This window comes from Pseudorasbora parva, chromosome 16 (genome assembly GCF_024679245.1).
Source record: "Pseudorasbora parva isolate DD20220531a chromosome 16, ASM2467924v1, whole genome shotgun sequence".
Taxonomy (NCBI): Eukaryota; Metazoa; Chordata; class Actinopteri; order Cypriniformes; family Gobionidae; genus Pseudorasbora; species Pseudorasbora parva.
The window spans coordinates 28,743,603-28,769,449 of record NC_090187.1 but is presented as its reverse complement, the minus strand read 5'-3'; the positions used below and the strand labels follow the sequence as shown (position 1 = coordinate 28,769,449).

The 25,847-nt window shown below is 38.0% G+C and overlaps 1 protein-coding gene across 1 annotated transcript; it reads left to right on the top strand.

Annotated features, from left to right (window-relative positions):
• Window positions 1–25,831, top strand: tspan33b (tetraspanin 33b). Its single transcript, XM_067419436.1, has 8 exons — window positions 1–33; window positions 79–136; window positions 228–355; window positions 6,808–6,882; window positions 7,663–7,758; window positions 8,789–8,917; window positions 19,243–19,404; window positions 25,638–25,831. The coding sequence occupies exons 1-8, from the start codon at window positions 1–3 to the stop codon at window positions 25,704–25,706; spliced, it is 750 nt and encodes a 249-aa protein (XP_067275537.1). The 3' UTR covers window positions 25,707–25,831.
• Window positions 25,832–25,847: the final 16 nt, after the last annotated feature.

Below are 25,847 nucleotides of genomic sequence, written 5' to 3'. Positions count from 1 at the left end.
ATGCAAATCACTGTGGCCGCATTACCACCTCTGGTGCGCATTATTTTCTAATAATTTACTGATGTTTATTCTTTTTAGGTGTTTTCTCTCCTTATTGTAGCCATTGGGGTATATGCCAACATTCAAAAAGCTACAGGTATGACTATTTTGTGTGTTTCTCACCTGATAGAATAAACTGCAGATGTGTGTGGATAAGTTAAAAGGTTACTGTTTTTCTTTCTCCACAGACACAGTGCGTGACACGTTCCTCATTGATCCTGCTGTGGTTCTCATTGTGGTGGGGGTGGTCATGTTCTTCGTCACATTCTGTGGATGCATCGGAGCCCTGCGGGAAAATATACGGCTCCTTAAAATTGTGAGTAGAAACTGAATTACTATGTGTCACTAAATAACAGAAATAGTAATGATTAAATGATTATCTTTTCAGTAGTTAAAACTCCTTTTCTCTATAGACATAAGACCAGGGCTAGTTGTCACATGGGGTGTATTTTAGTAACTAAAAGGTTATGATATGAAATCTGTCACAACTGATGTGGTAGTTAACAGAGTCATAACAACAAAGATCAAATATTAATATATTTAATGAACACAAAGAGCATACAGCTGCAGCATATATCAACATAACATTAACTACTCACATAAAGACCAGAACTGACTATGGACTGAGTGAGACGGAGTATAAATACGGGAAACTAAATGACAACTGAACGTAATTAGTAACTAAAGAGACTAACTAGAATGCAATAAAGACTTAACTGAAGCACATTAAACAAATACACATAAAATAGGCCTAGTTATTGTTTGTTATCCATGTAACCATAATAATAAGGTTAGCTCTAAAAAGCCTAACTCATATATATTTTCAAAAAAATATTGTTAAAGACAACAAATGATACAAAACAAATAATAGAATTACGAGCAACAGCACAAATACAACAGAACAAACATACAAATGAAAAACAGTTATTTTCAGGTTTTCCATGTAGGTCAAAACTAGATTTTCAGGTAGGCTACAGAAATAGTAACCAAATGTAATATATCACTTCATAGTCTTCACTGTATAAATACAGATTAACCCTTAAAAAATGTATTCAGTCAAGAGCAGTGAGTGTTGTCATCTCGTCTTTTATGAGAACCATAGACTGTATAAGGAGAAAATGCGTCCCTGCCACTGACAAATATTTTCCGGAGTTCCCTGTTTTCACTGTTATACGCTAGGGGGTGCTATCACACATCTCCTGAACCAGTACACAATCTCCTGTTCAAAACACAGGCGAAGAAGAAACAGAACCGAGCTATCGCACATAAGCAGATGTATATGAAAAAGAATGTGATCATCAGCAATAAACAGCATCTAAATCAAAACGGCTGTGTTATTGAATGAAATGTCGACCCAGGACGAGCTATAGGATTAAATCTTTGATGTGTTGATGGACTCGATCTAACATCTACTCCAGCTGTGTTTTGATCATCGTTCTGAATCCCATCTGGGATGTAACATTAGTCTTTTACAAAAAAGCAACATTTTTCTCAGCTTTTTTCATGAAGCATACCTACATTCAAGTGTTGATTAAAAAAGAATGTGTGACACTAGAATAAAGCATAAAGGATCTGATCTTTCTTTTAATATATTTGTCTTGACATTCTGTGGGCCATGAAACTTGTGAAAATCACAAAAACGCTGGCGGCGACTGACCTATTTCATGTTTACGTTCATTTAAAAGACATAAACGACTATGTTTACAATGCTACTCGACAAGACATTTTGACAATTTTGTGTGAGTATTTGCATGCTGTGAGACGTGTGGGTGCACTTTAGCTAGTGTTGCTGTGCCGCCTGAGAACCAAACTGAGAGACACTTTCTCGTTTATGTGTGCTTGAATATTTAAATAGGCAAAACTTACAAATGCACAAATTATTAACTTCAGTGAAGATGCAGTACTGGCTCAAGCGGGCAAGTGACAGTTCCGTCAACTGGCCCGAGAGTCTTTCACGCTAACCCCGGGCCATCGGGCAGTCCTTATTGTCGAGCCCTGACACAGGAACTAACTAACACAGGAACTAACTAACCTATTAGCCTTCGAAATCAGGTTCCGTTCCAGGGGCAATGTGGTATGATCGAAAAGGGCACTATCACGATTACAGGGGCAGAGGCTCATATTGGATGGGATCGGGTCATCCATGATAGAGAGTGTAGTTGGCTTGACAGAGATGAGCTCTGTGGTGGATTGATGAGCCAGCACACTTCTGTCTCATTTAAGAACTGTCTACTTGGACCTGACTTCTCTGATGAACGGACAGTGATTCTCCCCCAAGTGCAGCATCTGGCCGAGGATATAGTCCATCCCACTCCAGAAACACTGTTTCAAAGTTTCATCATCCCAGCACAACTTGCGATAGAGCTCCAGGTAATCCTCCACATAATCCTCCATCAACCGGCCAATTTGTGAACTGCAGCACTGTAACTTGTAACTGTAACAATGTAACTCTATTGTTACATTATATATATTGTTAATGTGGTTCCAGGAAAACCACCTCTTCCTCAGTTTTGCCAAGACTAAGGATCTGATAGTAGATTTCAGATGATAGAGGGCAGCACACACCCCCATCACCATCAATCGGCGACACAGTAGTGTCAGCTCCAAGTTCCTCGGCATCCACATCACTGAGGACTTTACATGGACAACGCACACACAGAAGTCTGTTAGGAAGGCACAGTAGTGGCTCTTCTTCTTCAGGCGATTGAAGAGGTTCAGCATGAGCCCACACATCCTCAGGACTTTTTACAACTGCAATATTGAAAGCGTCCTAAGTGCACTCAGTTGTAATGCCCTGCAGAGGGTAGTGAGAGCCGCCAACATCCCATCCCTTCAGGATATTTACCCCGAGCGCTGCCCGAGGAAGGTGAGGAAAATCATCAAGAACTCGAGCCATTCAAGACACAATGTTTTCAATGCTCCCATCACAGAAAGGTACCGTTGCATTAAGGCCCAAGCCAGTGTATTTATTTTTTGTAGTTAATTTTAGTTAATCATTCCTTGTTCTGCATTGCTGCTGTGATCTATGCACAAACGATTTTCACTCCTTGTGTCAAGGATGTGACAATTAAGTAAAGCGAAAGTGTTATTACAATGCCATCATATTTTGTGCAGGCAATTAGAATCATTTTTTTGTAAATAAGGAAAAGCCTCAAATGGCACAACTAAATACCTGTAAGTAATGTGGTGTTCCAGCATTTTCCAACTCATAAAATTATGATAAAAAAATCATTAAAAAAAAAAAAAAATACTGAGCTTCCCACCCACAGCCACCAGCTCACATCTGATATATCCTTGCATTAATCAGCCATAATCGCGTAGTAGGTGTATGGCGTCTCATTCAACTCAGCCTTGATCTTTGGTAGAAGTAGGGAGGCTGTATATTCTAGTAACTCATTCTGATTTTCTACTCTAATTATTAGGGCTGTGCAATATTGAAGAAAAATGCGATATGCAATACCTTGTTAAATAATGCGATATTCGATACGATATTGCAATTAGTGTGTAAAATCTATTTAAATTGTATTAAAAAAATATTTAAAAACTGAGAATGATACAATTTGTGTTTCACATTCTTTCTGGAAAAAAGAAAGTATCACTATAACTTCTGAAAGTGACCAACAGTGAAAAATCTGTCACAAAACAAACAAAAAATATAATGCAAAGGTAATGCAGACACAAAACTGAACTGAAGGGATCCCACGCTTTCTGAGAGGTGGCTTATGCGCATGTTTCGGTGTGTGTGTCAGACAGCAGACAGAGTGAGACTGCAAGTTGTTGTTTTTCGCAAGTCATTGCGTTTAATAACTCTTTTTAACGTCAAGCAAGTTACATAAGTAACAGTCGTGTGCCCAGTCTATTCTCTGCTATATGTGTAGCAGCTTTGACCTAAAACGTACACTTTTTCACAATGTTGAAGTAGCTTATTAAAATCATCATTTTAATATCACAATTGCGATATTTTGATAATTTCGATATATTGCGCAGCCCTACTAATTACGTTACGTCTGATTACGAGCTCATCACATTTAGATTTTTGACTTGGGCGGGCGTTCGTGTCAATTTTTTTAAACTAGGAAACTAGTATTTACGATAATTCCGATAGCAGGTGAATGCAGCATTAGTCTGCGGTTTTTGGGTATCTCCTCGATATCATTTTGCACGTTTGGTTCATGGTTGGCAGTTCAACCAAACAGTTCTGAAAAAAAATCCTTTATGTAAGGCCTCTTGATTTTCCCTCTGGCCACGCAAAGCAATGTCTTGGTTTGCACAGACCATAATGCAACTGACCATTTTCATGTGTTCACAGTTTCTCTCCACAAATGTGCAGTCATCCCAAAAGAGCTGGTTTAAAACAGTTCCCTGGGTTTTACGGGTTGCTTTAATTGGCTCGTATTTACAAAGGACAAGGGGATTATATTTGCTGGCTTGGTGTCTGATACATGACCTGCGAAGTCTTTGAATCCAACACAGATAAACACTTTTTCTGCGCACGGTTTGGGAAAATCCCGACATGCTTTGGAAATGCAGCATTGTTTGCTGAACTAGTCAAGCCATGTCAATATGGTCATCACTGGTTGTAGAGGCAGTTCATCAATTACAGACAAGCCATTTGTTTTTGTGCCAATTTGTGATGTTAAAGTCTCACCGATACGCTCCAGTGATGAAACGTGTGTGTCCTTAAAATGGAAAGCCTCTGGTGCCACTTCACTCGCTGCCTCCATATAGAAAGCTGAAGCAGGCTCTGATGTAGATGGTACATATTCTCCTTTTGAGACACTAAAATTCCGATCTCTGTTTTTAACTGAATATCCAAATAAAATTAATTAGTAAATTAACTGTATCAACTATATTACTGATCTGCCCACATTGTGGCTATATGATAAATTGAAATGAGCTGATAATATCGTTTTCTCCAGAACAACTGTACAGCCAACTTTGTGCACCCGTCATTGTCACCGCATGTGAATGAACGCAAAGATGACAGCAAAGGTTACACACAACACCAAACCAATAAGTTTGAAAAGAATTGTTGCATTTTAATATGCAGCAATTTGATTGGTCATTCTATCAATTAGAGTTATCAATCTATTACAAACAATAACAGCTTGCTTGTTTTATTTCAGGCGATCCAAAATTTTCTCCCTCGGAATGGAAAAAAGGGTGGAAATGTTCAATACCTTCTGTAGCCAAGACATTTAAAGTCTCAAAAATAAACATACAGTGTGAAGAGTAGAATGTGTGACAACTAGCCCCAGTCTTCTCTGTGTAGATCTGTTATTTATCCGTTAAAGGGTTAGCTCACCCAAAAATGAAAACTAGCCCATGATTTACTCACCCTCAAGACATCCTAGGTGTATATAACATTTTTCTTTCAGATTTCTGGCTCTTCCAAGCTTTATATTTGTCTGTTATATCAGGCACTCTCAACCCTTGTCCTCGAGGCCCATTGTCCTGCAGAGTTTAGTTCCAGCCCTTATCAAGCAAACCTGAACCAGCTAATCAAGCTCTTCAGGATTACTTTGAAATTACAGGCAGGTGAGTTTGATCAAGGTTGGAGCTAGGCTACATTTACACGTGGGCGGCTATTTTCATAAACTGACTTTTTCAACCTCTCCGGTTTTAATAATACCATTGTGCACACATACCCGTGTATATATGGTCAAGAGCATGCCAAACCTGTAGGTGGCGGTGTAACGAGAAGCTCAAGCCCATGTAAGCCAATGAGAATCCCGGCGGTGCTGGGCTAGTTCTTAGTGTTGGAGGGAGAAGTTGTTGCAAAATTGCTGACGTCCGAGCACTCATTCGTCTCTGCTCCTAGACATTATGGAGCTGCTGTATTTGCAAATGCAAACACACGAGAAGAGTTTGGACCAACATAAATGCGACTGCTGCTCTGAACGCTTCCATGATCACATGTAAACATAGGTCGCACTTTTGACTCTGGCGCATACTGTGACGTTGGCTACCTAAACACCCGTTTGTCTCCGTTTACATACAAACGTGCAAACGAAGATTTTCAAAATCTCCACTCTGGCCGGAGTTTTTAGAAGGACTCGTTTTCAGAGGCAAATTCTCCGTTTGCGTGTAAATGAATGGCGCAAACGAAGAGAAATGTCTCCGTTTATAAAAATAACCATGTACGTGTAAACGGGGCCCTAAACTCTGCAGGACAGCAGCCTTCAGAAGCAAATGAATGCATTTGTGTAAGAAAAAATATCCATATTTAAAACTTTATAAAGTTCAGGCCTAACGCTTACTGTGTTCAACTAATGGAAAAAGTGTTGAAAGTGCTGCTCGCAGTTTAAAATTCTTACAAGTGTAACTGGTAGTGTAAGCATTTTGAACTGCAGAGGCACTTTCCAGACTTTTTCCATATGGGGTCGGAACATTACTTTATAAAGTTTTAAATATGGATATTTTTCCTCACACAAATGCATCGATTCGCTTCAGAAGGCTTTTATTAACCCCCCTGAGCCATGTGGAGCACGTTAAATAACGGACACATGCATTTTATGGACTTCAAAAACATAACAACAATCACTGCCATTATAAAGCTTAGAAGAGTCAGGACATTTTATAATACAACAGATTTTTTTTTGTCTGAAAGAAGAGTGTCATACACACCTGGGATGACTTGAGGGAGAGAAAATCATGGGCAAATTTTCATTTTTTGGTGAACTATCCCTTTAAGTTTGATCCTTTATTTAAAATCGCAGTTTAAGACAATTATAATTAGTAAGATGATAATCTTTCCTCTTTCTCTAGTTCTCATTTAGTCTTACCCTGGTCTTTCTTACCCAAATGGCCATTGCAATCCTGGGCTTCTTCTACTCTGACCAGGTGGGCTTTCACTTGAACCCATAGTTTATAAACTAGATGTGTTTTCTGCAGCACTGATATGGGATACAGGCTATCACATGAAGTGTATTTCATTGTCACGACTTTCATACACTAAGGGCTGTTAAAGATTAATTGTAACATTAGGCTTTGGCTTGGTTGGGGAGGGTTAACCTCTTTTAGCAGTCATCTCTCAGTCTCTAAGTCCATCTCATGGTATAGCAAGTCAATTTAAAAGCAATTCACCATTCACTTCCATTGTTCATCTTACCCATAAGGTCAATTCTAGCTATAAAGTTTCCTATCGGTCTACAATTACCTCATCATACGAGTGGAATCTTGAAGTTCTACAGTCCAGGAAAAGTTTGAGTGTAGTACATCACACTATACACCGTTAAACTGGGAGGGCAGTTTAACGACATCGCATCAAGCATCTTCGCTGCTTAATGATTAAAGAGCTTTTCCACTTCAAAGTGGGACCAAATGTTCCGTTTCGATGGAGGCTTTCTAGGAGGCTTCCTGTTAATGACATTCAGAGGTGCTTGAACATGCCAGCGTTAGAGGAACTGACAGGGGAGAAGGAGAGAGCTCAGGGGGGGCCCCAAGAGTTAATCACCACACTAAAGCATATGCTATTAGAGCCGCCATGGTGAATTAGTGCTGTCGACCTGTCTCCCGTAGCACAATTACATATGCATATACAACCCAGATGTAAGTGTTTGATTTTATGTACGTATGGAAATATACTTGGAGGCTAGGCTGTATGAAGTGTCATGTTCACAGACTCGCGATGCTCTGGGGAAATTTGTGAAAAAAGCCATTGTGCATTATCGAGATGACCTGGACCTTCAAAACCTAATGGACTACATCCAAAAAGAGGTAGGATTTTTTACCATGTTCAGTCAGTGCAGATTTGTAATGCATCTGGCCACATGCAAAAGAATACTAGACACCATAAGAAGTCATATGCTTTTCTCCAATAAAAAAGGTTTTATTTACAGTATGCACTAGCTGTTTTAGTGTCAAAATGTATTATATTTTTTTTGTCCAATATGCATTGATGGATTCAAGTATTTTTTTTTTTTAAATCTCTTATGCTCACAAATGCTTTAATTATGTGATCAAACTGTTATTATTATTTTAATATATTTTTAAGTCTAATTTATTCAAGTGGTGGCAAAGCTGAATTTTCAGCAATATTACTCCAGTCTTTAGTGTCACATGAAGAAATCATTTTGATATGCTGATTTGGTTAAAAAAACAGTTGTGCTGCCAAATTTACCTAGTGCAATTGTAGTCGTTCTTATTATTCTTTACTTTACTATCTATGAAATATGGCACAAAGGATAGACAACAGTCTCAACTGTCAGTATAACACATTTTGCGTGAGTATCTAACTCTCTCTCTAGCACCACCAAATGCAAAAGTTGCACTCACGTTAATGCTAATAACTTTTGAACCACAAAAAAAAAATTATTTTGCTACTTTCAAACTCCTCCTATACCAGCTAAAGTGTATCTGATTTTCATGAAAATTGAACCAGATCATCATCTGGCAATGCCAACAACAAATAATGGAATTCAAGTCGATTCATCATATTGTTTTTAAATAACTCACACATTTCGAAAACCCAAAATTATAATTTTTAGGTAAACTCTCCCTATTTTATTACTAACTGAGTTTGGAAAATATGGCAATGTGAACTCAACACATGCATGGCTCTCAAAATGAGCAAATGTACAATACAGTACAGTATGTTCTCCTGCCTCTTCAGATGTTACACCTTCCTCCTTGTCCTCCTCAAAATAAAAAATGATCATAGGTTCAGCAGATAGGATGTGAATATGTGGTCTGAGAGACAGTTTCTAAAAATATTTCATCTCCCTTCCTTCCTCGCTGCTCCTTGCAGTTCAAATGCTGTGGCTGGAACAACTACACCGACTGGTCCTGGAACCTTTACTTCAACTGCACCCCATCAAACCCCAGCACTGAGAGGTGTGCAGTTCCCTTCTCATGCTGCACGCCTCTACCAGAAGAGGTGAGAGTGAACACCTATACACACCAAGCTTTAATCTGCAGTTATGAATAAATGAAACTGGACTTAAAATAAGCAGATATGAGATCTGTGTGAGGCTAAGAATCATATGGCGCTTTATAAGTTGCTTTGCACAGGTGGGACTGATACTTTAAATCATTATAATTACATTTCAACTTTAAAATATTGTTTTATATTACCCCAGTTTCGCCCCTTTAAATTTAAAAATGTTCTTAAATGTTCATGGTGACAACGTAATTATGTAATGGTATATTTACCTCGGAAAACCACATATTAGGAGAATTAAAATACATATTTTAGTTATTTAGCCAAGCATGTGGTGGTTTTCTATTTTTTATTGGTGTTTGATTAACATTAATCACACAGAATAGTAGGTCTGGCTTAAGACCTGCACGGCTCTCATTACCTCAGCTGTATGTTTACTAAAGACATATCCGACTTTGTTTACCTGAATACTCACCAGACCGTGCATTTTTACATATGTTTGACCATTCAAACCCAAATAATAATCCGTGAATGAACTGAATCGCGACCGCATGTTGTCTGAAAGGTGTGTGTATGTGTGTGTGTGGGCGCGCTTCAGTTCAGAGTCCGGCAGCGCGAGCACGTCCCGCGCTGTGCTTTTTCTTATCATGCGCGCGTATTTCTGTTTGCGCTGCGTGTATATATTTAACTCTTCTACTTCCAATGTTTAGTGAACAGTGGAAGCAGAGATCCGAAGAATACAGCTCATGTTAGCGCTCTACTCCTTAAAGTACCGATACTAATAAAAATATCGTACCGTTTGTAGTAGCAAGGTATCGCAATACTTTTCTAGTACCGGTATACCGTGCAACACTAATGGACAGAGTCTCCCACCTCAGCGGTAGATCTCTGCAGTTCATCCAGAGTGATCATGGGCCTCTTGGCTGCATCTCTGATCAATCTTCTCCTTGTATGAGCTGAAAGTTTAGAGGGACGGCCAAGTCTTGGTAGATATGCAGTGGTCTGATACTCCTTGCATTTCAATATCATCGCTTGCACAGTGCTCCTTGGGATTTTTAAAGCTTGGGAAATCTTTTTGTATCCAAATCCGATTTTAAACTTCTCCACAACAGTATCTCGGACCTGCCTGGTGTGTTCCTTGTTCTTCATGATGCTCTCTGCGCTTTAAACGGACCTCTGAGACCATCACAGTGCAGGTTCATTTAAACGGAGACATTATTACACACAGGTGGATTCTATTTATCATCATTAGTCATTTAGGTCAACATTGGATCATTCAGAGATCCTCACTGAACTTCTGGAGAGAGTTTGCTGCACTGAAAGTAAAGGGGCCCAATAATTTTGCACGTCCAATTTTTCAGTTTTTGATTTGTTAAAAAAGTTTGAAATATCCAACAAATTTCATTCCACTTCATGATTGTGTCCCACTTGTTGTTGATTCTTCACAAAAAATACAGTTTTATATATTTATGTTTGAAGCCTGAAATGTGGCAAAATGTTGCAAAGTTCAAGGGGGCAGAATACTTTCGCAAGACACATCACAAATTATATATCGTGATTTATACGCCAAAATTAGTTTTTACGTGCATATGCTATGCATCGTCACCCCATTGGGTAGGTTTAGCGGTGTGGGGTGCGAGCATATAACAAGCTTGGGTAGGTTCAGTGGTGTATTAATTGTATTTATTGTGCGATTTATAAGCCACGTGCATATGATTTGCATTGTCACCCCATTGGGTAGGTTTAGTTGTGTGGAGTGTGTGCACATAACATTATAAAGTGTGTATCATATGCACGCGAAAACAGCATAACATGCACATAAAACTAATATAAATCACACGATACATACAATTTGTGCTATAGATATGCATTTCCATTGGATCGGGCTGATTTTTACAGTACTGTACCCTGCATCTCACAAACTTGTCCTTTGACTCTGTGATACTGTAATTCTTGTTCTTTGTTGGAATAAACCTGCAACCAGTCAAAATCTATTGAGCAGTCAGTACTGTTCAGCACAATGTTCAGGGCCATACAAATTGTTCATTGTACAGTATAAAGCCTACAACGCACTGTACTTATATGGGTTGTGTCATCATTTGAAACAGGTTAAATCAATTTTGAGTTGTTACGTTCAATCAACGACATTGTGTTCTCCATTTGTATTTGATTGTTGCCACTTGAGTTTATCAGTTTGGATGGCATGTGCAGAATGTGTTTTGAGAATGAGAATGTGTTTAGGCTTTTGCTGAAAAGTCTAATTGAGATCTGATGAAAATGAAAATTGTGTTTTACTGTGTGAAATAATTGAAGGTATTGACAACATACTGTACAATTAGCTAAATAAGTTCAGGCAACTGAAAACTTTGTTCAGCCAATGGGTTTTAGTGTTTTAGCAATTGAGAAAAACTGTAAATATTTGCATAACATTTTTTGTTTGTTTACATTGATGTTCAAATTATATTGTCAATCTTTTTTTTTTCTAAAACACAGCTGGTCACTTTCAGAAGTTGCACTGATGCTTTTTTTTCCAGAAAGAATGTGCAACACATAAATGGTATCATCTCTTTTTCAATTAATTTCTTTTTTTTTGTTTAAATATAATTTAAATAGATTGTACACAATAATAGCTAGGGGTGTGACGAGATCTCATGCCATGAAGTTAGGATAACTAACTGCGTCCCAATTCGCCTACTTGTACTACGACCTAGAAGTATGTACTTTTTGTGAATAAAAAATACATACTTTTGAGAGTGTAACAGAAGAGTACATTATACAAGCTTAGGGACTTACTACTTTATCATCTTTAACGGACTCTGTTGCTTAGTTACGTGCATCCCGTCACCGTTTAAAACTGCCCTGTCAATCATCATCACTGTTTAAAATCTTCCATATTCAATTTAATTTCCTACCGTATCGGAGAAAAATGTAGTAGCGCGTTGATCTGCCATTTGTGGGTCTTTAATGTAGAGACTCTCCTCGTGTTTGCAGTTTAAATTATGCATTTAAAAGTTAATGGCCATATGTATCATTACAAAATATATACACTCCTGAACAAAATCTTAAGACCAGGAGATTCATTGCAAGTTTTACACATTTCGCACTAGTGGATCATAACCGGGTTGTAAGTGCTGCTTCAAAATGCCAAAAGAAGAAACAATAGAGAGTAGGCAATTTATTGAAAACTGCATTTAAACTCAAACAGGCCGTTCAACAGCTGATAAAAAGTGTTAATAACGCAAGTCGACTTTGCAATCGTGAATTGTGTAGCATGAATGGTGTAGCCTTGTTCAATAAACAAGTAGCCTAATTAATATTAAGTTACTTAAATTTTAGAGCAAAACTACCTTTTTTGTTCCATTTCACCCATGATTTCACCAATGAAAAAAAGGTCCAAAGCAACACTCATCGCAGTGTTTTGTTACTAAATGATTCAGCGTTTTGAATTAATCATTTGAATAAACGACTCAATGACTCACTTATGAAGACGATCACTTACTGCCCCCTATTGGTGGTTATATTTAAAAGTATGATTGCATGTTTTTTAGAACATCAATCTTATAACATTATTTATTGCAGCTGTATTTTTTGCAGTTTAAATTTTTTAATTTGATTGGTAACAGTCTATAGTGTTTTTACTATTATAACTGAATTTATTAATCAAATGTAAGAATTTAACATGAAAGACGATCCATACATTTAATAAGATTTTTAAAAAAAATGGCCTTTATAAAATTAAATAACGCCCTGGGGTGAATATCACAAATATGCAGATTTAAGTAGGCCTATGTAAAAGCTGACAGAACACTGATGATAATATTACTACAGAATCAATATATGTATACCACCAATTTAATTTAATTTGATTAAATTATTGTTTAAGTTGATATTTACAAGAAATATTGTAGAAATATTGAAATAACTGTTACTAACTTTTAACTGTTGTAAAAAACACCTTATTTGTTTAAAGTGTTTGCAAACCATGTTATTGCACTTTTGTTCATTTAGCACCACTTTTGTATTCATTAATGAATTTCGCGCATACTGCGATTAATAACAGAAAATCATTAAACATTTTAATCGTTGCCCAGGACTAATATATATATATATATATATATATATATATATATATATATATATATATATATATATATATATATATATATATATATATATATATATATATATATATATATTTACACACACACACACACACACACACACAGGTGTCATTATATTCTTATTTTCCATAATGTAATGATATAAATTAAACGTTCATATATTTTAGATTCATTGCACACCAACTGAAATATTTCAGGTCTTTTATTGTTTTAATACTGATGATTTTGGCATACAGCTCATGAAAACCCAACCCAACAACGTCTCAAAAAATTAGCATATCATGAAAAGGTTCTCTAAACGAGCTATTAACCTAATCATCTGAATCAACTAATTAACTCTAAACACCTGCAAAAGATTCCTGAGGCTTTTAAAAAACTCCCAGCCTGGTTCATTACTCAAAACCGCAATCATGGGTAAGACTGCCGACCCAACCCTGTCCAGAAGGCCATCATTGACACCCTCAAGCGAGAGGGTAAGACACAGAAAGAAATTTCTGAACGAATAGGCTGTTCCCAGAGTGCTGTATCAAGGCACCTCAGTGGGAAGTCTGTGGGAAGGAAAAAGTGTGGCAAAAAAAACGCTGCACAACGAGAAGAGGTGACCGGACCCTGAGGAAGATTGTGGAGAAGGAGAAGCAGCACTGGCTTGTTTTGTTTAGTGGTCCAAAGTACTTTTTTCGGATGAAAGCTAATTTTGCATGTAATTTGGAAATCAAGGTGCCAGAGTCTGGAGGAAGACTGGGGAGAAGGAAATGCCAAAATGCCTGAAGTCCAGTGTCAAGTACCCACAGTCAGTGATGGTCTGGGGTGCCATGTCAGCTGCTGGTGTTGGTCCACTGTGTTTTATCAAGGGCAGGGTCAATGCAGATAGCTATCAGGAGATTTTGGAGCACTTCATGCTTCCATCTGCTAAAAAGCTTTATGGAGATGATTTCGTTTTTCAGCACGACCTGGCACCTGCTCACAGTGCCAAAACCACTGGCAAATGGTTTACTGACCATGGTATTACTGTGCTCAGTTGGCCTGCCAACTCTCCTGACCTGAACCCCATAGAGAATCTGTGGGATATTGTGAAGAGAAAGTTGAGAGACGCAAGACCCAACACTCTGGATGAGCTTAAGGCCGCTATCGAAGCATCCTGGGCCTCCATAACACCTCAGCAGTGCCACAGGCTGATCGCCTCCATGCCACGCCACATTGAAGCAGTCATTTCTGCAAAAGGATTCCCGACCAAGTATTGAGTGCATAACTGAACATAATTATTTGAAGGTTGACTTTTTTTGTATTAAAAACACTTTTCTTTTATTGGTCGGATGAAATATGCTAATTTTTTGAGGTAGGAATATTGGGTTTTCATGAGCTGTATGCCAAAATCATCCGTATTAAAACAATAAAAAACCTGAAATATTTATTTTATTGTTTTGCAAACAGTTGGTGTGCAATGATTCTAAAATATATGAAAGTTTAATATTTATTATTACATTATGGAAAATAATGAACTATCACAATATGCAAAACATTTTATTTATATAAAAAAAAAAAAAAATATATATATATATATATATATATATATATATATATATATATATATATATATATATATATATATATATACACTTTAAACTTATTTGTTTTAATTCAGAACATAATTCAGAAGTTTAAAAACTTTTCTAAGAGATCAGAAAATATTTTCACCTAGTGGATGATAAAGAGAGAAAAAAGTTCCAATATGTACCCAAGCCATAAGCTTATAGGACTCAAAACATCATAGAGACTTTTATAACCAAAAGTATACTTGACCATATCTGATCGTATTCGCACAAAGTATTCTTCTTTTGACTTGTACACGTACATATGCGTTTTGCGCATGTGCAATTTTAAGAACCCTACCACATGAATTATGAATATGAATTATCTAAATACTGCAAAAACATTTAATGCGCAATTGCGCATGTGCATTCTTCAAAAATCCAGCGGTGCACGTTCAACACACACATACTTTTTTGATAATGAAATTCATGTCACACGTACGTGTAAAAAGTGAAGTATACTTTGGCCATTAATAATAATTAATAAATAACCTAAAATTTGGCCAATAAACATCAATAATAGTCCTCAAAAAGCTTTAGCCACTGAAAAACACTGGCAACCACCTAAAACACTCTAGCATTAAGGCGGCAAGCTTTGCACGCGCAGGCAAAATGTAACATTTGAGTTCAGTTATACAGTGATCCTTCATTTTGATCCTTTATTTGAACGCAATCCCTTCCCTTTTGTTCTCAGTCTTTGTTCTCAGTGTAGCATAGTGCAAAGGCAAAGCTGTATTATTTTTCATCTCATCAGGCTCTGCAAAACTGTGTGGTCATTGGTTTATTGCACTCTGCAACAAAGTGCCATGAAAGACAGATTCAGAATGTCCTTTGTGCCTTCATCTTTAACGATGATGGCCTGTGCTGCTAATTACTACCCCTGTTAGAATCGCATCAGTAAAAGCTTTGTGAAGTTAAACAGATTGGGCTTACCAGTTGTATCTGTAATTCAAAGTTTCAATTTCTACAGTCATAATAGCAATTTGAGAAGAATGTATGTCTTCTGAATTGCTTTCTTGCCTCTCAAGACAGCAAATGCCATTTGGCGTGATGCCCAAAGCAGCTGCTTGGCTGATATGCTAAATGTGTGCTTCAATTCAATCCATGAGACGTGTCTAAATGCTGATAAGATACTTAAACAGAACATAGATCACTGATATAGGGCGACTCCTTGGCAGACCTAAATATTATGGTCTCTGCTCCCTTGGCAAATGTCTACGGTGATTGCTGGATAAACACTTTCTAAACAGGTCAGTGGACAAAATGCAATTCTTTCAAACAAACAAAAAAAAGAACGAAATGAGGAACTATGCCACATTTATGATGCTGAGGGAGAAAAGCTGTGTGGTTTATGGGTTTAATTATCTTCCAGTATTCAAACATGTTGTTTGAAGCGAAAGGAATGACAGACAATTCTGTGATTCTTTCAAACAGCTGTTCGCACAGAGACAATGGCACTTCTCTATGGCAGCATCTGGGCTGAAGATATGAAAATGACTCATAGCAGTATTTAATGGCGACCTGTTCTGGGATGACATGGGTTCGGTTTGTTCGGGAAAAAAATATACTGTTGAAAGAGGGATTGTAGCTATGCCCTTTCAGCCATTAAAAATATCTTTATGGTCTGTATGGTTTCTTGTGAATTAATACTGAAAGCTGTGTGAAATCTCTGTAGCAAAAGGTGATTGATGTTTTTGATTAGACCACACAATGTTAAGTAAATTCCTGGTACAGCAATTCAATTGAAAACTGCATATGTCTAGATTATGACCTTGACCTGCATTCTACATCAGCAACCCACAAAAGAGAACTCAACATCCTCAGGTCAAAAAGCATGGTGAAATGCTCACACTCAATTTGTAAAAAGCTGAATGGGAAATCTGCGAAAAGTCTTTAGTTTTATCATATTTTTCAAAAGAAATACGCTGCCAAATATTTCCGAATAAAACCGAGTGGCTGAAGGCATATGTGGGCGGAGCTAAAGAGCACGTTCATGTTTGTTAACTTTATGCGCTCTTAATTGCTACACACACACACAAAGCAGTACTACTCACCGCTCGCGGTTACAACACATGACTGTGAACCTTTATCGCTGGGATCGCTCCATCTTTCAGCATTAGATGATCTGCAAATCCGGAGTTGAACTGGGCCTTAATTGTTTATAAATCAATCATCACCGAAATGTAGGGAACAAAGGGTTGTCTAAATGCACTTCTTTGGTGACACTGTTGATTTGCTGAAGTCCTGTGTTATGTGCAGCGCAGCCGACGACTTCTCTAAAGCCGAGCAAAAGCAAATCGCTTTGATTTGATGTGCATGCTGCTTTTGCGCTCTGGTCGAAGCATGCGCGCGCGCGCCCTTCCGGGAGTGCCTGCACGGAAATTCCGCCTTTGTGGCAGGTCACGCAGACCCACTCGAGAAGGAAAAAAAAAAAAACTTTTCGAAACTGGAAGGATTACTTTTGGCACAGAAATACTCCATCAAACGTCCAACTTATTTTTAGACACTTTGTCCATGTTTAGCATGCATGGGAATCCAATTAAATCTCAAAAACCCAGAATGTATTAAATTAAATAGCATTACGGGGGTAATGCTATTTAATTTCATACATTCTGGGAAATGAATGTATCAACTGTGCACCCCATGCACAGTGCAACATAATCAAAAGCACTAAATATGTACCTCATGTCAGGGTATTAGTTGCTATAGGCCCTATTGTTGCTTGCAGTGGTGTGTAAAGTAATTAATTTACAAATTACTTTCGTTACTGTAATTGAGTAGTTTTTCTCAGGAATTTAACTTTTTTTTGGTAGTTTAAAAACAGTGTACTTTTACTTGAGTACATTTTAAATGCTGTATCTGTACTTTTACTGCGCTATTTTCCCTAAACCTGCCGTCGCTACATTATGTTTATTTATTCTCCTGTCAACGGCTAAGACTATTAATCAGTCCTGTGTCTCCTTGTGTCACACGTGACTCACGTCAAATCAACCATAGCGACCAGCCTAGAGTGAGAAGCGCATGCTTTATGAAAGAGGGTAAGTGGTAGTAGCTACTGTATGATGACTGCAATAGTCAAATTGCCTTAAAGCTATACTGTATGATATTTTCCCCCATCTAATAAAGGTATATGTAAAGGTATATGACCATCAAGTGAATATTAGTTTCTGTTCCTCTCAATTCTGATTTCGTTTTAACTCCTGCGGTGGCCGATTTAGTCCAAGATTAACATGGCAATCCCCCTCTTCACATTTGACACTGTGCCATCGAGTGTTAAAACGCGAAAGGCAAAGCTTGAATTTACGGGTATGTCCCTCTTTGGCTAATGTACTTTCAAGATGGAGGGGAAACATGGCGACCAGCATTCGAACCCCTCACCCGTATGTATTTTCAATGGCATATTATAAACTTATGAGAATACTTTATTACTTGAAAGAAGTAAATACATTAATGAGCACATATATGTTTGAAAGAACTAAGCGTTTTTAGCTAAGAATTAACTAAAAAAGTTACACAGTGTAGCTTTAAACAATTACGAAAAATTGGCCACAGAATATTACATTTTCTAATACACGCACACATGGTCCGTATTCTGTTTGCGCTGCATAAGCTCGTGGTGCCATCTGCTGGAAATACTTCACTTTAGCTTGATTGTTTGCCAGGCTTCATTAGGCATTAACCGATCATCACTACTAGATGTTTGTCCCTTACAACGATTTGGTTTAACATATAAACACATAAACCTGATTTGTCAGCATATTGAAGTGCATATTTATTTGTTCACACATGGCGATTTAAAATTGTAGTCCATGTAGCAAATAACTTATATAAAATAAAACATTAGATTTATATTTAAATCAGGTTTATTTATTTTTTAATTGCAAGCAAAAAATGTTCAGTGGGGAAAATTGTGAGTTACTCTGATTTCTTAAGTGTATTCTTTTTACAGAGAAAACATCTATTGAAATTAAAGCAGTACAATGAATGTGTCTTGAAAAGAAAAGAAACTCTTCATTTTACATAGAATTGTTAATGTAAAACCTTTTTTAATTAACCGCAAGAAAACCTCTTCAGAATGGTTGTCATAAATGTTATCAGATAGTTGCTTTCTCAAATATTACATGGCTGTATTTTTAGTTCTAGTAGTAAAATAAAAAGAAATAGTCAAAGAAATATTTAAAATACTGTTGGTGATCTCAGGTTCGTTTGCTCTAACTGAGAATTATCCATAAAAGAGTAAGCTACATTTTTTTATTAGCAAGGTATAAGGTGGAATAACATTCATAACATAATACTCACTACTCTTGAGTACTTTTAAAAGGGCTACTTTTTACACCTACTTTGAGTACTCTTGCTACCACAAAAGCTCCCCAGATAATAATTCTGGTTCCTATACGTGGCAAAATATGCATAGTATATATAGTGTGCTTATTTTATCAAAACTACTAATCACGTTGTATTTGTATAACCTACTATGGATTTAAAATGAGACGCATTAAGTTAACATGACAGATGAGGCTAAAACATTACTGCCCCCTGCTGCTTAAAGACTAATAACATCTGAAAAGACAAAGCAGTAAAGTCAAGAACTCCTTCTTTTTGTCTCTTTCAGACTGTGATCAACACCATGTGTGGCTTTGGGGTTCAGACACAGAACAACCTGGATGCCACTAAATCCATCTACCCGGTGGGCTGTGCAGACAGAGCTGTAATATGGATTGAATCTCACCTGCTGTTAGTTGGTGCACTGACTCTGAGTCTCGCTTTACCACAGGTAACATTCAGCTGAATGATTTCAGTTGCTGAATTCTGAACCGCATACTAGCATACTCTTATTTATTTATTTTTTACCATATCTTTCTATGGCAGGAATAGTAAGTACCAGTATGCTAGTATGTGGTTCTGAATTTAGCAAGTTTCTCAAATAGCCTTGGGCGTTCCAATCGTGGATGCTGATTGGTCGGTACAGCAGAAACAAGCATTGAACTGAATAGGGTGCCGCAGTCTTGATGTTAAAACCCGGAGGACTAATTTGCCAGTGGTTCCCTCAAGATTTCCCTAAGGGGTTTTTATAATGGGTTTTCAGTTTATAAGTAAAATAAGGTCTGTGGTAAGTTGATGATACTTGGATGTTATATCGTAAATTACACAAACTCACACCCCAAACAGTTTTACCTAATTACTTATTAGATATGCTTAAAAATAAAATAAAATAAATAAATAAACATAACAGATTTTCAGTGTGCATTTTACTCCATTATAAAAACCCACAGGAAAATCTTAAGGAAACCACTTAGTCTTCAGGGTTTTGACATCACAACAGCTTTGTAAATCAATATTAACCATTACACATAACTATTGACAATTATTAAAGCTACACAATATAACTTTTGAAATAATGAGCGTTTAACATAAAACCATCTTCCAAGCCATGATTATGCCTTACCCTAAATCACTTTGGTAGGCCTATAATATTTTTTGATGTTTTATATGTAAAAATATAAATTATATAATATTATACGTTGGGATGGACTTTCCTGGAAACTGTGCCCTCTCATATCTGTTAATAAAGGAGAGAACATAGGCTAGGCTATATGAAAGTACTTGGAAGGAGTCGTATAGCTTGAAACCACAACAAATGAACCTCGAACGAATGGCCCATTTTCACATCAAGAACCATAACTATAAAGATAAATATATAGAGTGGAGACGGGATGACGTATTTTTGTAGGCTAAAACCCAGAAACCAGTTAGCATTTTAGCACTTCGGGTTCCATCGTCCTGAAGTAACTAATCTACTCACTTGTCCCCTTACACAGCCTCATGTGTTTATAATCACGCTCTCACAAACTATTATAACTTTGAATATTTTTAAACAAAGACTGAAATAATTGCCTGAAGCTTAGTAATGGTGATGTTAAAGTAATGTGACCACGGTGTAGTTCGTTTATAGTCTACATTTAGATTTTGAATTTATTCACACTTCAAAAGTCATAAAACATAGATCACAATGAACAAAACGTAATAATCGTAAGCTTTTGTAACTTTATTTTCTTTATCATAAAGCTAATAGAAAAATCTTATTGGGTTTTTTTGTCGAGGGAACCAGGGCAATGTTAACAGCATGCTTGTAAATGCTGTCGCCTTTTTCATGGATTTACCTTTCTAAGGGCCACCAAATGCTGTTGCAGTGCAGATGGGGTCCATAACACATTGGGGTTTTCTGTTTTAATTGAAGATGGTGTTGTTTAAATGGCACCAAATTAAATAGCTAATCAGTTTTTACAACATAAATTAATCAAAAACCTTTCAACAAAAACAGAATGCATTTCCTATAATCACTATAAAGCTGCTTTGAAGCAATCTGTGTTGTATAAATGAAGGTGACTTGACTTAAATTCCAGGTTGGCCTACAAAAATATGTCATCCTTGCACCTCTCAATTATCGACTACATTAGTAGACAATATTGTTTTGTTTGTTCTAAGGAGACGCTGAGTGCTGTCATCTGCTGCTTTTAAATGCTTAAGCGCTATAAATCAGGATGGATTCTGATTGGCTGTCAATGTTTTTATCATTCATCATTTAAAATTAATTCTGAAAATTATTCCAAAGATATTTACATTTACTAATTATGCAGACACTTTTATTTAAATAGCGAATTACGAATGAGATGAGCACTAGAAGCAATCAAACCAACAAAAGGGCAACAATATGCAAATGTGTGACTAGTCCCAGCTATTCTAGCACAGCACAATGATATAAATAAAAAAATTAAAAACACACCTTTTAGAATAGTTAGTATTATTGGTCGTGTTGCCAAAAAAGAAACTTTAAAAGAAAAGTTTCTTGAAAATGGCTAAAGACTCAGCCGGTTGGGTTGAGTTAAGGCTTCAACATACTCCACAAGAACAGAGAAAAAAGTCCTTTCTCCCAGAGCTTTCTCCTTTCTTGCGGGTGTCCGAGAACTATCGTGTGATTGGTCATACATTAAAAGAGGGCGTGGTTAATGCGGAGAAACGCAGATGATCGGCACCTGCTTTTGTCATGAAGTATGGAATGTACTGGCCAGAACAAATTTTTTTGTTCTTGTTCTTGCCACTTTGAGAAAACGAACACATTTCTTTGTTCTTGCAGAGTATGTTCCAAGCTTTAGACAGGTCATTCCACCAGCTTTGAACAGCCAAGTTAATTATGAGAGTCATTTTGTGCCTCTTTGTAGTAGGTCTGAAGTAGTTTAGGTATGGTGGAGATCGAGCCAGTGGTTGTTCTGTAGGCAAACATCAGTTTCTTGAATTTGACGCGAGAGGCAATTGGCAAATAGTGCAATTTTATGAGGAGAGGTGTGACGGGTGCGATCTTCAGCTTGTTAAAGACTCTTGCTACAGCATTCTGGATCAGTTGCAGAGGTTTGACAGCAAATACTGGAACGCCTGCCAAGGGAGCATTATATCCCAGTGTGGATAAACCAGAGTTTGGTCAAAAAGTTGTGTAGCAGTATGCTCCGATAGAAAGGGCCTGATCCTCCTAATGTTGTATAAGGCAAATCTGCAAAACTGGGAAGCTCTAGCTTTGTGGTCTGTGAAGTTTATCTGATCATCAGTCTAAACACTGAGGATCCTGGTTGTCCTGGAAGGAGTTATGGTTCACGAGCCTAGCTTAATGGAGAAAATGTGATGAAGTGTTGGATTGACTGAGACCACAAGCCAGTGGTAATTTTGACAGCAAATTTTGATTTAGTTTCAGCCAGTCTTTTGACTAAAATTAAATTTAGTTGTAATCATATTTTAGTCACCTGAATTTTTATTTTATTTTTAATCATAAGATTTTAGCTGACTAAATCTACAGTAGATTTAGTTGACATATATTGACGAAAATGACAGTAGATGTTCGTAATAGTTTTTGTCATCCAAATTTTTTTGTCAAATTGGTTACCGTCTCGCTTTCGTCAGTAAAATAGGGTGTTTATGAAAATTATTTGTCAATTAAATTAACACTGCCACAAGCAATTCTGTCTTCACAAAGAGTTGAAGGGAGGTCCTTCATCCAGCAAGAAATGTATGTCTGGCAGGCCGAGATGCAAGCAGCTGACGTTGAATTATCATGCTGGAATGACAGGTAGAATTGTGTATTATCAGCATAGCAATGATAGGAAAAAAACATCTTTCTTAAGGACATGTAGATGGAGAAGAGAAGTGGTCCAAGCACTGAGCCCTGAGGCACCCCAGTAGCTAGAGGTTGCAACTTAGACACCTCACCCATCCACGACACCCTGAAGGATCCTTCTGCGTGTTAAGACTTGAACCATTGTAGTGCGGTTCCAGAGATGCTCTTTGTCTTGAGGGTTGACAGGAGGATCTGGTGGTTATCCGTGTCAAAATCAGCAGACAGATCCACCAAGAGAAGTACTGAGAATTCGGAAGCTGCTCTTGCCAGTCTCAGAGCTTCAATAACCGAGGACAGGGCAGTCTCAGTTGAGTGGCCACTTTTGAAACCAGACTGGTTGCTTTCCAGGAGATTGTTCTGTGTAAGAAAGGTAGAGACTTAGTTGAACACGACTTATTCCAAGTGTTTTAACAATGAAATAAAGAACGAAACCGTTATGTAATTTTCTAGAAGTACTGGATTTAGAGTGGGTTTTATGCAGTGGTGTTGTTGATGTAAGTGAGGGTACAACAGAAGAAGAAATGGCTTTAAGGATATGAGTAGGGATAGGATTACGCGGACAGGTAGTAGGGTGATTGGAAAGGATAAGTTTGGTGACTTCTGCCTCCAAGAGCAAAAAGAAATAGGGGAGAATGTGTATAGCTGTTAAGATGTGTGTGACAGTTTGTGGTGTGAAAAAAATTGGCAGCTGATGGTTTTTGTTTTATTTATGAAGAATGTGGCAAAGCCGTCAGCTGTTGGGCTTGATGAAGGATGGGGAGAAGGAGGATTAAGAAGAGAGGTTTTGAAAAGTGTGTGAGAATCAGAATAATTGTTCATTTTGTTGTGGTAGTGGGATTTTAGCAGTAGAGATATTAACAGAGAAGGAAGAGAGGAAGGATTGATACAAACAAACCATTGATACAAACCAAGGTCAGTGGGATCTTTCCATTTTCAGATATTGTTTCTCTCAGCCATTTTCGTTAAAATTGAGGTGTTGAGTTGACTGCTATTTGTTTCTATTTAGAATGATTTTTATAATATATTTGTATTGTTGTCATTATAGTTATTGTTCTTGGTTTGAACAGGCCTTTTGGAAACAGAAATGGAAAGTTACAGTAGTGTACCAATAATAAATAATGAAACATCATACTTTTTGCATAGCATCACATTTGCTGTGCATTGGGTGGGTGGGTAAGTGAGTGAGTGGGTGAGTGGGTGATTGAGTGTGGTTTGTGGGTGAGTGGGTGGATGGGTTTGTGAGTGAGTAAGTGAGTGGGTGGGTGAGTGAGTGAGTGAGTGGGTGTGTTTGTGAGTGAGTGAGTGAGTGGGTGGGTGAGTGAGTGAGTGAGTGGGTGTGTTTGTGAGTGAGTGAGTGGGTGGGTGGGTGAGTGAGTGAGTGGGTGGGTGAGTGAGTGAGTGGGTGTGTTTGTGAGTGAGTGAGTGAGTGAGTGAGTGAGTGAGTGAGTGAGTGAGTGAGTGAGTTTGTGAGTGAGTGTGTTTGTGAGTGGATGGGGGTGGCTTAGTGAGTGAGTGGGTGGGGGGGCTATGAGTGAGTAGGTGGATGGGTTAGTGAGTGAGTAGGTGAGTGGGTTAGTGAGTGGGTGGGTGGGTTTATGAGTGAGTGGGTGTGTGTGTGTGTGGGGGGGGGTTGTGAGTGAGTGAGTGAGTTGGTTAGTGATTGAGTGAGTGAGTGAGTGAGTGAGTGAGTGAGTGAGTGGGTGAGTGGGTGATTGGGTGTGTGGGTTTGTGAGTGAGTGAGTGAGTGAGTGAGTGAGTGGGTGATTGGGTGTGTGGGTTTGTGAGTGAGTGAGTGAGTGATTGGTGTGTGGGTTTGTGAGTGAGTGAGTGAGTGAGTGAGTGAGTGAGTGAGTGAGTGAGTGAGTGAGTGAGTGAGTGAGTGAGTGAGTGGGTGATTGGGTGTGTGGGTTTGTAAATGTGAGGGAGTGAGTGAGTGGGTGATTGGGTGTGTGGGTTTGTGAGTGAGTGAGTGAGTGAGTGAGTGGGTTAGTGAGTGAGTGGGTGATTGGGTGTGTGGGTATGTGAGTGAGTGGATGATTGGGTGTGTGGGTTTGTGAGTGAGTGAGTGAGTGAGTGAGTGAGTGAGTGAGTGAGTGAGTGGGTGAGTGAGTGAGTGGGTGATTGGGTGTGTGGGTTTGTGAGTGAGTGGGTGATTGTGTGTGTGGGTTTGTGAGTGAGTTGGTTAGTGAGTGAGTGAGTGAGTGAGTGAGTGAGTGAGTGAGTGAGTGAGTGGGTGATTGGGTGTGTGGGTTTGTGAGTGAGTGAGTGAGTGAGTGAGTGAGTGAGTGAGTGAGTGAGTGAGTGAGTGAGTGAGTGAGTGAGTGGGTGTGTGGGTTTGTGAGTAAGTGGGTTTGTGAGTGAGTGAGTGGGTGGGTTTGTGAGTGAGTGAGTTATTCAATCATTCACTCAACCATTCAGAAACAGTGATTCACACAGACATGAAAAACCAACTTTCCTACCGTTTTCTCAAAGACAGGCAAAAGTCCATTCAGCTGGAATGGCTTTATTTTCAAATGTTCATTGGCTGAGCAGAAACAGACCACATAACTGGGGATATTGTGTCTATTCATTATAGGTCAGTGATGCCTCTGCATGTGACCTTTTTAATAATTTATATAATTGAGGATAGGCCTATAGATACAGACAACCTGAATTATGCATAGTTATATCCCCTTTTAAGATTGTGTTGCTTTTAAAATGAATGGTGTGTATTCTTATCCCATATCACTCAATTCAATGCTGTATTTTCCATTCATACATTTTTCAGTGGGTGTTTGGCAGAAACAGAAATTAATCTCCATGCACACTGCTGTCCTGACACAGTTCTTCTGTTTGATCTATAGATCGTAGGCATCTTTCTGTCTCAGATCCTCATTTCTGAGATCCAAAAAGAGATCCGCTCCATCTTGTAGAGGCAGCAGACAGTCACCTGCAGTGTCGCCATCTCTCTCACGTACCGGAGTGATGCTTTCATTCCACACTGACTGCTCTCACACTTCCAGCACAGTTTCATTTAGCTCTGCCTCGAAGCCAGTTCTTATTTATTTTCTATT

What these genes read in the sequence shown, in the direction of transcription:
- tspan33b (XM_067419436.1), top strand. Translation starts at nt 1, where the DNA reads ATGCAAATCACTGTGGCCGCATTACCACCTCTG. An exon ending in GCACGCCTCTACCAGAAGAG is followed by an intron (nt 8,918 to 19,242) that starts GTGAGAGTGAAC and finishes TGTCTCTTTCAG; the next exon opens with ACTGTGATCAACACCATGTG. An exon ending in TGAGTCTCGCTTTACCACAG is followed by an intron (nt 19,405 to 25,637) that starts GTAACATTCAGC and finishes TTTGATCTATAG; the next exon opens with ATCGTAGGCATCTTTCTGTC.